Source organism: Delphinapterus leucas, chromosome 1, assembly GCF_059928025.1.
Source record: "Delphinapterus leucas isolate spDelLeu-1000000601 "Yukka" chromosome 1, BTC_Dleu_Yukka2, whole genome shotgun sequence".
Taxonomy (NCBI): Eukaryota; Metazoa; Chordata; class Mammalia; order Artiodactyla; family Monodontidae; genus Delphinapterus; species Delphinapterus leucas.
Window position 1 is genome coordinate 50903092 of NC_143129.1, and position 13813 is coordinate 50916904.

The 13813-nt window shown below is 35.9% G+C and overlaps 1 protein-coding gene across 1 annotated transcript in view; it reads right to left on the bottom strand.

Annotated features, from left to right (window-relative positions):
- The window catches only part of HMCN1 (hemicentin 1), a 528232-nt gene that overhangs the window by 414208 nt on the left and 100211 nt on the right, over window positions 1-13813 (bottom strand). The window contains exon 2 of the mRNA XM_022593376.3: window positions 731-801. Coding sequence (XP_022449084.2) covers window positions 731-801 — 71 coding nt within the window. The remainder of the gene's footprint in view (window positions 1-730; window positions 802-13813) is intronic.

The window sequence follows — 13813 nt, forward strand, 5'->3', positions numbered from 1 at the left end:
GACGGCAGCCCGAAAGGGGAAAGGCAGCCAATGATTCAGGTATCGATAGCTTCAATGAATGATGAGGACTGGCCAAAAGATCTGTAGGTGATTGCAGCAGATACCATCCATGGAGGATAGGACAGTAAAACGGCCTCAAAGAAGCAATTCTTTTTTGACTAATGGATTTGGGAATAATGACCTCAAAGCAGCAATGAGGAGAAGGTGCATATCAACCCTATCTCCAAGTCCTGTTTTCAGAATAACATTTAAACCAATTATTCATCTTCTCTACTAACAAAATTATACTTACAGTCAAAAATTTTGTAGAGATGACTTATAGCAAAGAATATCAAAATTACCGTAATTATACCATTACTATTACAGGGAAAGAATTAACTGCTCCTTATGATTCTCAGGGAAAGGAGTCATCTGGAACAAGAGTCAGTAAACTTTTTCTCTAAAGCATCATACAGTAAACACTTCAGGCTTTGTGGGCCAGTGTGTCACAACTATGGAATCCTGCCACTGTTGCATGGAAGCGGCCATAGAAAATGCAGAAATGAAGGTGATATTTTGAACCCAATCTGTCCCACTACCATATCTATCATTCAAATCAAGTCAGAAAAAGTGGTATTAGAGTTTAAAAACCAATAACCACTGCTTTCAGACTTAAAACTAAAGAAAATCAGCCAGAAGTTCATGATTTTCCTTTCCCTTAAAAGAAATAAAATTGAATGCAAGAACTCACCTGAACATAGAGTTCTCTGAGTTCATACTGAAATTTCTTGGGATCTGTGGTAACTGTTACTGGGCCAATTTCTGTGGAGATAAAAATGACATAGGTCAAAAATAGTGATCGATAGCATTAAAGACTTTAATGTACTATGTCTGCAAGTGTCTTTTCACTATGCACTACATGGTTATTTAACAATTAGAAATAGTCAGCAAAACAACAAAGACCACTTCTCAATTTATAGCAACCAAAGAATACCTTAAAATTTGCTGTAAATTATGCATACCTTAAAAAGTGGATTTTTAGCCTCAGAAAATGCAAAGAGATAGTGAAAAAGGTCACAGGACAAAGAGTCAGGAGACCCCAGTTTCAGTCTCTCTTTACTCTCACCAGTCAGTGATATTAATTGGGCACCTACTTTGTTGTTGAAGTCTAAATGAATCACTTATTCATCTTTTAATTCTTCTTTCTCAACTATAAATTGTAAATTTGTCTGCAAATAAAAAATTTAATACTAAACAAAAAGAAAACAAATGACCCTTCCCTGTCTATCCCACAGGGTTTTTAAGAACTTATAGAAGCACAGATATGAGGATATTAAAAGTTCAGAAAACAGTCCCTATCACTTCCTTCACCATGGCTGGTATTGCTGTCCATCACTATCACCATTCTCCTAAGCTGGCTTTGACCACCATAATTATCTTTGGGGTCGCTGACACCCTCATAACTGCCTTAAGGTACTGCACAAACCATTGTTTCATGTGGAAACAGGTGAGGGGACCATTGCATTCCTTGGAAAACCAAGATCTAAGTCAGGTGAAGAGAGAGAGCCCAGATACCAGTGTGGGTTAAATTGATTGATTGATTGATAGAACGATAGTGAGACAGATATAAATATATATAGATATATACAGCAGGTTTATAATAAACATTTTAATGTGCCAAGACCATTTTCTAAAAACAGAAAATCAACCTTTAAAATAGACAAGCAGAAACTGGCCTTTACAGGTATCAATTACTTCCCCCAGGAAACATTCATATATTTAAGTAACAGTATTAAAATTCATCCAAGTATCATGTGTACAGACATATCACCTTAAATTCGCAGGGTGGATGAAAATTTTTCTATTTTATCTAATGAAGATAACAATACAAAATTATAAAAATACTTAACATTTAGTTTTTACAAGACATTATCTAGCTTCAAATGCTTACTGCTAGAAAAGGACTTTACGACTTCAAAGGCTAATAGTTAATTAGCCAGGCCTTCTATAATGTGCTAAATGTGATATAAAAACAGACTTTTAGAATTTTAGAAATAAATGAGGTAAATTGGAAAGGAAGCACGATATGCCTGTCATAAGGCATGTAATTTTTCTTAGAAATTACATGAAAAAAAATCACCATCCTTCACCAGATTAGACACCTTGCAGTATGCAAAAGGAATGGAGAGGCGATTGAAGAAACTGTGTGAAAATGCAAACATCTGCATTCTATACAGAGCAGAACAGTCACTGGCTGTGTAAAAGTCATGTCCTGAGTATATGGAAAATCGGAGAAGCCCACTCCCTCAAGATTAAACAAAGGCATACTTTGCAAAGGAATGCAAAACAGCAAAGAATATGCTAGGCAGTTACACCCTGACATATAAATTGTCAGCAGCACTGTCAAGCCAAGCTTCTATGTTCCTACATGGTATAATACTGAAGTAATTCTAGAATTCAAAACTCAAGAAGTAGAAAGAAATACAAAGAATACTAGAAAAAAAATTATATGAAAATAAAAAGTACAGACATGCCAGAACATTCCCTATAATAATAATTTTTAAAATAACCCTGATACATGTCTGTTCTTCAATAGTGGAGACTGAGGGATGCTATTAAAATAGGAGGACTGATTCGCCTTCATTTAGTTATTGAGAGATTCAAATATCCACCTGTTTTCAACAAAGATAGGAAATATCTCCTGAAGCTCATTAATGTACATTTTTGCAAGTGGCACTGGACAGCTGAGGTAAAACTTCTATCAGTTATGAGCAAAACTCAGGAGAGGTAAAGGCCCACTGAGCTGCCACATCCCTCCAGGTGTAAGCATCTTTTCAAACTCTTTTGAATTGAATGATACAACCATTTGGCAAAATCAGCCCTCCTCCCTCTCAGGACTTGTGTCCATTCCAGTCTTTCTCTTCATTTAACAGAGCCTTATGCCAGCTGTGTCATGAGCAATTTCCTCTTCTCTTCCTTTTTTCTCACGTTGGTTTCATCCCCTGCCAAGCCTTTGATGACATTCAACAGGTACAACTTTGTCTTCTCTTCCTTCCTGAACATGGTCCTCTATTGCTTATAAAATTAGATGGGAACCCTCCAAGGCATTTCAGGCCCTCTCTTCTATTTATCTAATCTTCCAACTTCGTCACACCCCTTAGCATGAAGCTACTGCTCTTCCTCATCCATGGCCATCCCCATGTCCATGGCCATCTGCCCATACACCTCTTATTCTATAAAGCCTGATTCAAGTCCTATCTTCTTGAATGTTTTGCCTTTTCTTCAATATGCTTTAATGTTGTTTGATGTCTGTATAATAAAGACATGGGAAGAATGAAGGTGAATAACATTTAACAGAATGCAGGGATAATATCATATTTTATTCAACCATCAATCTCCAAACAGAATCCTCAAGCTAGATGGGGCATTAAAGATCATTTGGTTCAATTCTCTTATCTACAGACAAGAAAACTTGAGGTTCAGAGAAGATGACCCTGAAAGATTTTGGTAGTGAAGAAAGAGGTTAAGATATCTAGAAATATTTTCTACACTGAGCAACCTCCACACCTCACTAACATTTCCTCTTTTCCAAGATCTCCATTCTGTCAATGATTACATCACTATTAACTTCCTTCTTTCCTCTGGACCATAGGCAAGACAGGCCATGTTCGGAGTGCCTAATTCAATGCACACAATATCTAGAATTCTTTACTGTCACATGCCTGGATATTATCTTTAATAGAACAAAGAAAATTATCTCTCTTGCCTAGTAGATATTATAATTAAAAACACAAAGAAACCTCGCTAGAAAATTCCTTCTCTAATCTATTTAACAAACACACATTGATCATGGACTATATATGGTTGCCACCGGTAACATAAGAACGACCAAACATGAACCCTGCCCTCAAAGTCCTGACGGATCTAGTGGAGAAAACAAAACTAATATGTAATTACAGTACAATACAATAAATGCATAAAGAGAAGTATGGAAAAGGTAGTGGGGGAGTACTAATTAACATAGAAAAAAATGTTTTTCAGAATGAACCATGGGGATTTCAAAAAGGAAATGAAAATTTAGGATTTCATATTAGAGAAAACAAAAACGTTCTTTATTAAAACTAATTTCTTTTTAAATTCTATATATCAAGTTTTCACGACAGCCCTGTATTTTATCAAATTACTGTTACCTATAACTATCGATATTTGCAAGTACAATTCACAATACTTTGTAACATATAGTGGCTTCCTTTGAGCCTCACAACAACCTCATGAAGAAGTGAAAATACATACAATTATACAAAAAACTGAAGGTTGGATGATAAGCCAAAGCCAACCAGTCCCTTTGAAGGCTACCACAATACTGTGTGCCTGTGACATGATGGCATCTACCAGATAATACTATGGCTGCCATTGCTTTTTTGTCTCCCTCACTTGACTGTCAGCTCAAGGAGATGAATTGTCTCAGTGTACCTATAATAGATTATCAGTAAACGTTTGAAGACGGGAAGAAGGGAGAGAAGGGAAAAAAAAGAATAAAGGTTAAGCCCAGGCCTTCAGACCCTTTATTTTGTGCTCTTTTCATTTTACCATGGAGCCTCCACGCTATAGCTAAGACCATGCTACATGATCAGCATGATGACACTGACTAGTCAACTGAGAAAGTTTGTTGTTGTTGTTTGTTCAGTTTACTCTTTTAACCAAATGTCTTGCTCTTTAATCAAGTTCTTTTTTTTTTTTTTTTTTTTTTTGCGGTACGTGGGCCTCTCACTGTTGTGGCCTCTCCCGTTGCGGAGCACAGGCTCCAGACGCGCAGGCTCAGCGGCCATGGCTCACGGGCCCAGCCGCTCCGCGGCAGGTGGGATCTTCCCGGACCGGGGCACAAACCCGTGTCCCCTGCATCGGCAGGCGGACTCTCAACCACTGCGCCACCAGGGAAGCCCTTTAATCAAGTTCTTGATGCAGATAATCAATAGATACAATTTTCCACAAACAGCTTATCTTAAAAAGCAAAAGAACATTAAGGTAACACGTTATTAAAAATATAAGGAGTATGTCACGCTTCAGAAGACTACATTTGATTTAAAAAAATAACTGTCTGAGACTCTAAAAAAAGCCTTTCCTCTTCTCATTAATTGTGTTATTTCCTGTTTCCTAGGGATTTATCAGATGGGTTGGATTTATTTCCAACATCTCAGCCATTGTTCTCTTAACCCGAGTTGCTGGATTGAATTTGAGAAAATAGTGGAAAGAAGTTCACAGTGTAATATTTTCTTTCACTGCTTCACTTGGCAAGATCGATATCCAGTTCCTCACTTCCTTTTTCCTTTCTACTAACAGATTTCTGATCCTTATAGTTTTTCTTTACTCAAAGTGGCTCCTTGATAATAAGAGGAATATTTACTGCTGCTTGCTGGGGTCTCAATACTGTCTGTGAATGATTTGATAACAATGTTCACAATTTCCTTGCTTTTTTGAAAAACATTATGTAGTTCTTGGCTTTATATTTATAGTTATACATAAATATGTGAAAAGTTAAAATGAAAACCCCTAAGCTGCATTATAAATTAATATTTGCAAAGCACTGTAAAAGAACAAAAGAAATATATAAATCACAGGGCTTGCCATAATGGAAATTTAAATATAGTTGAAAACTTAAAAAAACAGCAAGGTATGAAAGATTAAAGTTTAATCTAGCATCAGAGAAGCGCAAGTGATATAGATACAGAGGGACAGCAAATTTCTTCAGTGTCCAGAGAAAGACCTCCGAGCTCTAGGGAAATATACAGTGAAGGTATCAGGGAGAAGATGTGGTACGGCACTTGAAGAGAACACTGGATACAGAGGGTGACGTCAGAGCAAAGAAATTCCAGGCACTGTGATATGGCCTATTCAAAACACCTTCCATGAGCTGAATCTCAACACATTCCACTTTGTAAAAATTCCACTTAGTCAATAATTTTACACAAATCAATGATGTCTTCTATGTGCAAAGTTGCTAATATAAATATATACATATTCAAAATATTAATATTGTTTACATGAAAATTAATAAATTATGTTTCTTGCCTTGGGATGGTACAGAAAATCAGATTAATAATTATATTTACTTTCACTGTTTTCAGTTGAATCTATGATACACTCTTTCCAGATTTCTCTCTCCTCACTTAATTATAATGTTGCTGTCCAGCACCATTCTTAAATGATTTGCATCTAAGCCACAAAAACAGAACTGTTTCCTGACTTTGAGCTGAGCCAATGCCAAGTATATTTCAGGCCTCATTTAATTGAGTACATGCCTACTCACATTAGAACAGGTAATTTTCAAGACCACTTAAAGGCCCTTAATGATTATTTTGACATGAAGTGATGTACTTGGTGTGTTTTATAAAATCTGAGTCAAAGATGAATTCATGTACAGCATGTCATCTAATATTGATTACATAGCATTCTGATTTAATTTCCAAAAAGATTATTCATTTAACAGTGAGTTGCATAACCTTAAACGTATGCACTTAGCAACACTGCAGATAATATATGTATAATGAAAGGCTCATTTCACTTGGACTGAACAGGATATAGAAAAAGTCATGAACATGAATTCCATAATGTTTCACAGCTGTTTAGAGGAGGAAGCAAAGAAGAATGCCTTAATAATTGACAGTCCTCACAGGACTGTGAGGTATACTGAGTAGGATGTTATTGCTTAGACTGGACTTTGGCCAGGGCTCCAGCAAGCATTCTTACAACAACAGCCGTGGGATTTTTAATGGCCAACAAAATTCAGACGCTCAGTTTCACCTGTAATACTAAAAATGGCATTTTTTGTTTTTTGAGCAATGATGTTGCTGATTATACGGATCTGAAAATGAAAACTCCAAGATAACAAATTCTTTTTTAAATACATCTTTATTGGAGTACAACTGCTTCACCATACTGTGTTAGTTTCTGTTGCAAAACAAAGCAAATCAGCCATATGCATACACATGTCCCCTTATCCCCTCCTTCTTGAGCCTCCCCCTCCCATCCTCCCTATCCCACCCCTCTAGGTCATCGCGAAGCACCGAGCCGATCTCCCTGTGCTCTGCTGCTGCTTCCCACCTGCCAACTATTTTACATTCCGTAGCGTATACATGTCGATGCTACTCTCACTTCGCCCCAGCTTCACCCTCCCACCCCATGTCAAGAATTCCATTCTCTATGACTACCTCTTTATTCCTGCCCTGCAACTAGGTTCATCAGTACCATTCTTTTTTTTTAGATTCCATATATATGTATTAGCATACGGTATTTGTTTTTCTCTTTCTGACTTACTTCACTCTGTGTGACAGTCTCTAGGTCCATCCACCTCACTACAAATAACTCAATTTCGTTTCTTTTTATGACTAATATTCCATTGTATATATGTGCCACATCTTCTTTATCCATTCGTCTGTCGATGGACATTTAGGTTGGTTCCATGTCCTTGCTATTGTAAACAGTGCTGCCGTGAACATTGTGGTGCATGTCTATTTTTGAATTATGGTTTTCTCAGGGTATATGCCCAGTAGTGGGATTGCTGGGTCATATGGTATTTCTATTTTTAGTTTTTTAAGGAACCTCCATACTGTTTTCCATAGTGGTTGTATCAATTTACATTCCCACCAACACTGCAAGAGGGTTCCCTTTTCACCACACCCTTTCCAGCATTTATTGTTTCTAGCGTTTTTGATAATGGCCATTCTGACCAGCAGGAGGTGATAACCTCATTGTAGTTTTGATTTGCATTTCTCTAATATTTAGTGATGCTGAGCAGCTTTTCATGTGTTTCTTGGCCATCTGTATGTCTTCTTTGGAGAAATGTCTATATAGGTCTTCCGCCCATTTTTTAACTGGATTGTTTGTTTTTTTGATATTGAGCTCCGTGAGCTGTTTGTATATTTTGGAGATTAATCCTTTGTCTGTTGTTTCATTTGCAAATATTTTCTCCCATTCTGAGGGTTGTCTTTTTGTCTTTTTTATGGTTTCCTCTGCTGGGCAAAAGCTTTTAAGTTTAATTAAGTCCCATTTGTTTATTTTTGTTCTTATTTCTGTTACTCTAGGAGATGGGTCAAAAATGATCTTGCTGTGGTTTATGTCAAAGAGTGTTTTTCCTATGTTTTCCTCTAACAGTTTTATAGTGTCTGGTCTTACATTTAAGTCTTTAATTCATTTGGAGTTTAAGATAAACTCCAGAAAAAGATATCACAAAAAAAGAAAATTATAGAACAGTATCACTGATGAACATAGATGCAAAAATCCTGAGCAAACAGAATCCAACAGCACATTAAAAGGATCATACACCATGATCAAGTGGGGTTTATCCCAGGGATGTAAGAATTCTTCAGTATAAGCAAATCAATCAATGTGATACACCACATTAACAAATTGAAGAATAAAAACCATATGATCATCTCAATAGATGCATAAAAAGCTTTTGACAAAATTCAACACCATTTATGATAAAAACTCTCCAGAAAATGGGCATAAAGGGAACCTACCTCAACATAATAAAGGCTATAAATGACAAACCCACAGCAAGCATCATATTCAATAGTGAAAAACTGAAAGCACTTCCACTAGGATCTGGAACAAGACAAGGATGTCCACTCTCGCCACTCTTATTCAACATAGTTTTGTAAGTCCTAGCCATGACAATCAGAGAAGAAATAAACGGAATACAAATTGGAAAAGAAGTAAAACTGTCACCGTTTGCAGGTGACATGATACTATACGTAGAAAATCCTAAAGATGCCACCAGAAAACTAATAGAACTAATCAATGAATCTGGTAAGGTTGCAGCATACAAAATTAATGTACGGAAATCTGACATTCCTATACACCAACAACGAAAAATCAGAAATTAAGGAAACACTCCCATTCACCACTGCAACAAAAAGAATAAAATACCTAGGAATAAACCTGCCTAAGGAGGTGAAAGACTTGTACTCAGAAAACTATAAAACACTCATGAAAGAAATCAAAGATGACATAAACAGATGAAGAAATATACCATGTTCTTGGACTGGAAGAATCAATATTGTGAAAATGACTATACTGCCCAAAGCAATCTACAGATTCAATGCAATCCCTATCAAACTATCAATGGCATTCTTCACAGAATTAGAACAAAAAATCTTACAATTCATATGGAAACACAAAAGACCCCAAATAGCCACAGCAATCTTGAGAAAGAAAAACGGAGTTGGAGGAATCAGACTCCCAGACTTCAAACTTTACCACAAAGCTACAGTAATCAAGACAGTATGGTACTGGCACAAAAACAGAAATACAGATCAGTGGTACAGCATACACTGCCCAGAGATAAACCCCTGCACATATGGGCACCTAATTTACGACAAAGGAGGCAAGAACGTACAATGGACAAAAGACAGCCTCTTCAATAGTGGTGCTGGGGAAAACTGGACAGCTACATGTAGAAGAATGAAATTAGAACACTACCTAACACCAAACACTAAAATGGCATTTTAACATCAAAATATATCCAAGCATTGACATGGTATACTCAGATAATAAAACATATAATATTTTAAGTCATGCTATTTAATCAAATTTAACTAACAAGCTTTCCAATGTGATCAAGATACTCTGAAAGCAAACAAGAAGAAAATTAATACTATTTTCCAGAACATTTTTAAATTTAGATATGATATTCTTATAGGAGACTGTGTTTAAAACTTTAAAATGAAAAATATTAGAATTCATTTCAAAGTTTTAATTGTTCTCTTAGACAATTCTTTAACATTAATAGTCTTCCAAATAAAAGTAAACATTGGGGGGGATAAAGAAAAGAAAAACTATAAAAGGAGCAGTAAAATGTTTTTGAAAAAGAAAATAATATGCTTGAAAATCCTTAGAAAAGAATCATTAATATTGCTGAAATTTCCACATGTTAGGAAAACACACTTAACTTCAGCCCTGATTGTTTCCACAACTAAACAAATACATGCAGTCCTTTGATCATGTTTTCAGGGAAAATAGAATTCAGTGGTCCAAAACCATATTTACGAAGTAAACACTTTATTTGCAAACAATGAGAATCAGAGGCATGGCAAAATATAGATGATTTTCATGTGTCTGTATATATGTTATAATATGTGTATGCTTTTCCCTAAATACTTGCATTCATTCATTCATTCAACAAACAGGCACTCTATCCTTAAGCCTGGTTCAAATAGGCAGGCGAAAGCAAATACATTTAAAGAGTGGGGTCTTGAGTGTAAGAGAGTCAGAAGTATCTGGGTGTATCTTATAAACAAAGAGGTGGCTGAATGGACTTGTGACCAGTTGTACCAGGCCCTACTCTCAAAAGAACCCCTGCTTTGGGATTTAATGCTTTGCAGTCACTGTCTTGAAATAATTTTATGTCTGAATTTATGTTTCGTAAAGCAAACTTCAATGGGAAGATGTTAACATGTACTCCAAGTTTTTAGCCTCATCTCATACATGGTCCTGCCCCTATCACCTTCTGGGGACAGGTTCTCAGCCACCTGTTCACCCACCCTCATATGCCCCCAGCCATACCCAGCACCCCAGTCCCTGCTTCTGCCATCTGCCCCAGTGAGGACCTGGATGTGAGGATTGGGAGGGTTAGGATGAGGGCACTCAAGTGCTGGCCAAGGTTAGAGGCCAAGTCTTAGCCTCTCAGCTGGGACAAGCCTTTTAATGAACTCCCAATCCATATGCCAGGCACTTCCCAGCACCAAGGTTTAAAGATCTCTGGGGGTCATCTGTCTGCCAAGAGTTGAGGCAATGGGGCCAGAGACGGAGGAGATATCTGGCTCAACTTCACCAGACCCTGCTTCCAGCTTGAGCACAGTGCTTGGGTCCCAATGGCAGGAGGGGGAATCTGACAGCCTTCATCCCTAGGTGGGACCTCAGGGACCAGAGGGGCCAGTGTGGGTCTGCACTTGAACCACAGGTATCCTGCTACCCAGGGGCGCTCCCTTCGCAGGTGCCATGCCAGGAGAATCTTCTCTTCCTCCTTGCAACCCTCTGTAGCCTAGCTTAAACCACTAAGCGAATTTTACCATCCATCTTTATTTTGTGCAATGTCAATATTAGATGCAAATATCAGAGCATTTGACTATTATGTAGATTTACCCAAATTATACAATTTGTATTTCACGGCTGATACCAGATGGTGCCTCCAGCTTTCCAGAAGAGACACACAAGTCAGATTTGGGTAGGGTGAAAGAGGAACCATTCATTTATAATCCCAGCAACAGGATGAATGTTCCAGGTTTATCATGACATTGAATTAAATAGTACTCCTTATTGAAAAACATAAAGGATTTTTTAAATGAAAAAAGACCACGGTTACATAAAAGAAAGCTAAATATTAAAATGTTATTCTGCCAAGTTAATTTATGGATTTAATACATTAAAAATCTCAAAAAGAATTTTTTTTGCTTATGTTTTAGAATACTTAGCAACAATATTCCTAAATTTATTCTGAACAGCACATGGGCAATCATATCAATGAAAACTGGCCAAAAAAACTATAAACAGGACATCTTAAGCATGAATAACTAAGAGGATAGAAGTGTTGACATACAAATAAATATGTAATAAGTAGAAAAGAATAATTATATACAAACTAGCATCTGAAGACAAGATGCATAAAGTAAGATTATTTATTTTAAAAATATTTATCTCTAATTCATATTTTACAGTATCTAGTAAAAATAAGCTCCAAAGGGTTAAATGGTTCAATATAACCATTGTAATTATTTCAACTGAATATAAATTAGAATATATATCAGATATATATAGAAAAATAACATTCTCCTTTTCAAAGTAATAGAAGAAATCACAAGGGGAAATACTGACAGATATGAATATATAAAAATCAAGTAAAAATTAAAATCTAAAAAAGATATAAAGCCAGATTTGCCAACATTTATGTCATCAATTAAAATAAATTAAAATCTATACTATCTGAAGAGATCAAATTTTTACAAAAAAAATAATAAAGTACCAATCACTAAATGAAAGGAAAATTCATTAAAAGAAGGATAACAAAAAAAAAAAAGACCAGAAACAAACACTCATATTTAGTTATAGCAAAAGAGAGTGAACTGCAGCAAATTTGAAGTATCTTGTAAGAAAGAAAATGATTTTGTTTAATATTTTCACTCAAACCAGTATCATAGTAAACCTGCAATACTGGTACGGTTGTTAAGATTATAAGTGGCTGTAACTTTTGTGAAATTCACTGTAGTTATGTGTATGATATGATTATAAGTATGATAAGTCTTAAAAGTATCTTGTGATAAAGTCATTTCCCACTTTGTTATAATCCGCTGAAAATAGATACTGATATTACTAGGATATCAATAATGTCAAAATAGAGAAATGATTATAAACATGATTCTCTAAATAATATTAGGCAGCAATTAAACTACTGTTCCATGTAGAAACACAAGTGAATGTTCATCTTACAACATTAAAAAGCAAAACATAGAATTATAGGTACCTTGATTGCAACCATCTACAAAGACACATACGCATAAAAACAAATTCTGAAAGGTCACACCACAGTAAAAATTGATTCTTGGAATAAGTGGAGTGATGATTACTTTTTTTCTTTCTTCAAATTTTTCAAATTATTTGTACTTGTAATTTAAAGAGAAAGAGAAGAATTTCACTTGATCACATACAAGTATGAGGTTTTGTTCATAAATTCTGGCTGACTGTGGTTCTTAATTAGTTTAAATTGGTCACTGGAGAAAAGAGGCAAAAATATTTTTCAGCATCGGGCAACATAACAAGAAAAGCATTGATTTGAGACATTATCTGTTAATGTTGTGAGGCAAAATATTTTAACTATTTAGAATCTAACCAGAACAGTCATTGTCTGGATATGATATTCTTTTCTAATCTTCTCACTTCCAGCTTCCAGCTTTCTTTCAAATGCCCAACTCTTGACAATGTCATCCTCCTACTGTTAGTTAGTCTTTATTAAATATACAAAGAATTCCTTTTGATTGGATGAAATAAAACACTCTCCACACTTGTAACACGGAAGCTCAATCACAGTCACATTTTGTTTCTCTTCTGCTTATTATTGACTTTTTTCTCTACACACTCTTGCAATGACGTGTGTTCATATACACATGTGTCTTCTGTTTTGCTTTTTTTCTCTTCATAGAAAAAATATGGAAAATAGGAAATACCCAGTATAATTGTAAATATTGAACATGAAACCAAATCATCACTGTGAATATGCATTTTAAATTTAAATACCACTCCTACTGGGAAGAAGTTCAGAGTATTCATCTTAGTTGGTAACTAAAAGCATCCCAGATTTGGAAGTTACTATAGTCTAAGGTAATGAAGTTAATTTACTATGTGCCATTGTGAATAGACTCCAAAGGCATTTTCAACTCAAGACAAACCCGTGCATCGTACCCGTACCTGGTAAGAGGAAAGCATCCACATAGGAGCCATCTCACTTCTCCTCCCACATCACCAGCGCACTACTGCATTAGCAAGGAGAGGGATGTCCCCATAGATACCAAGAGGCTGTGGCACATATCCAAATCAAGAACAAGAGACACTCTGTGGCATTTCTCTTGTATCACAGTGATCAGTCCTTTCTTACCATTCAGGGTTTCAATACCTCTGCTCCAAGCTCCCATGCTTCCCTATTTTACTCTGAAGAACATTCCTATTAACCAATTATATCAAGCCTTCTCTTTAAAACTTGAACTGCAAAAGGCAGGAGTTGTTTCCTTTTTGTACTACATTCCTCAAACCAATATAATTAATATGTTTTACAGACATCCATTAA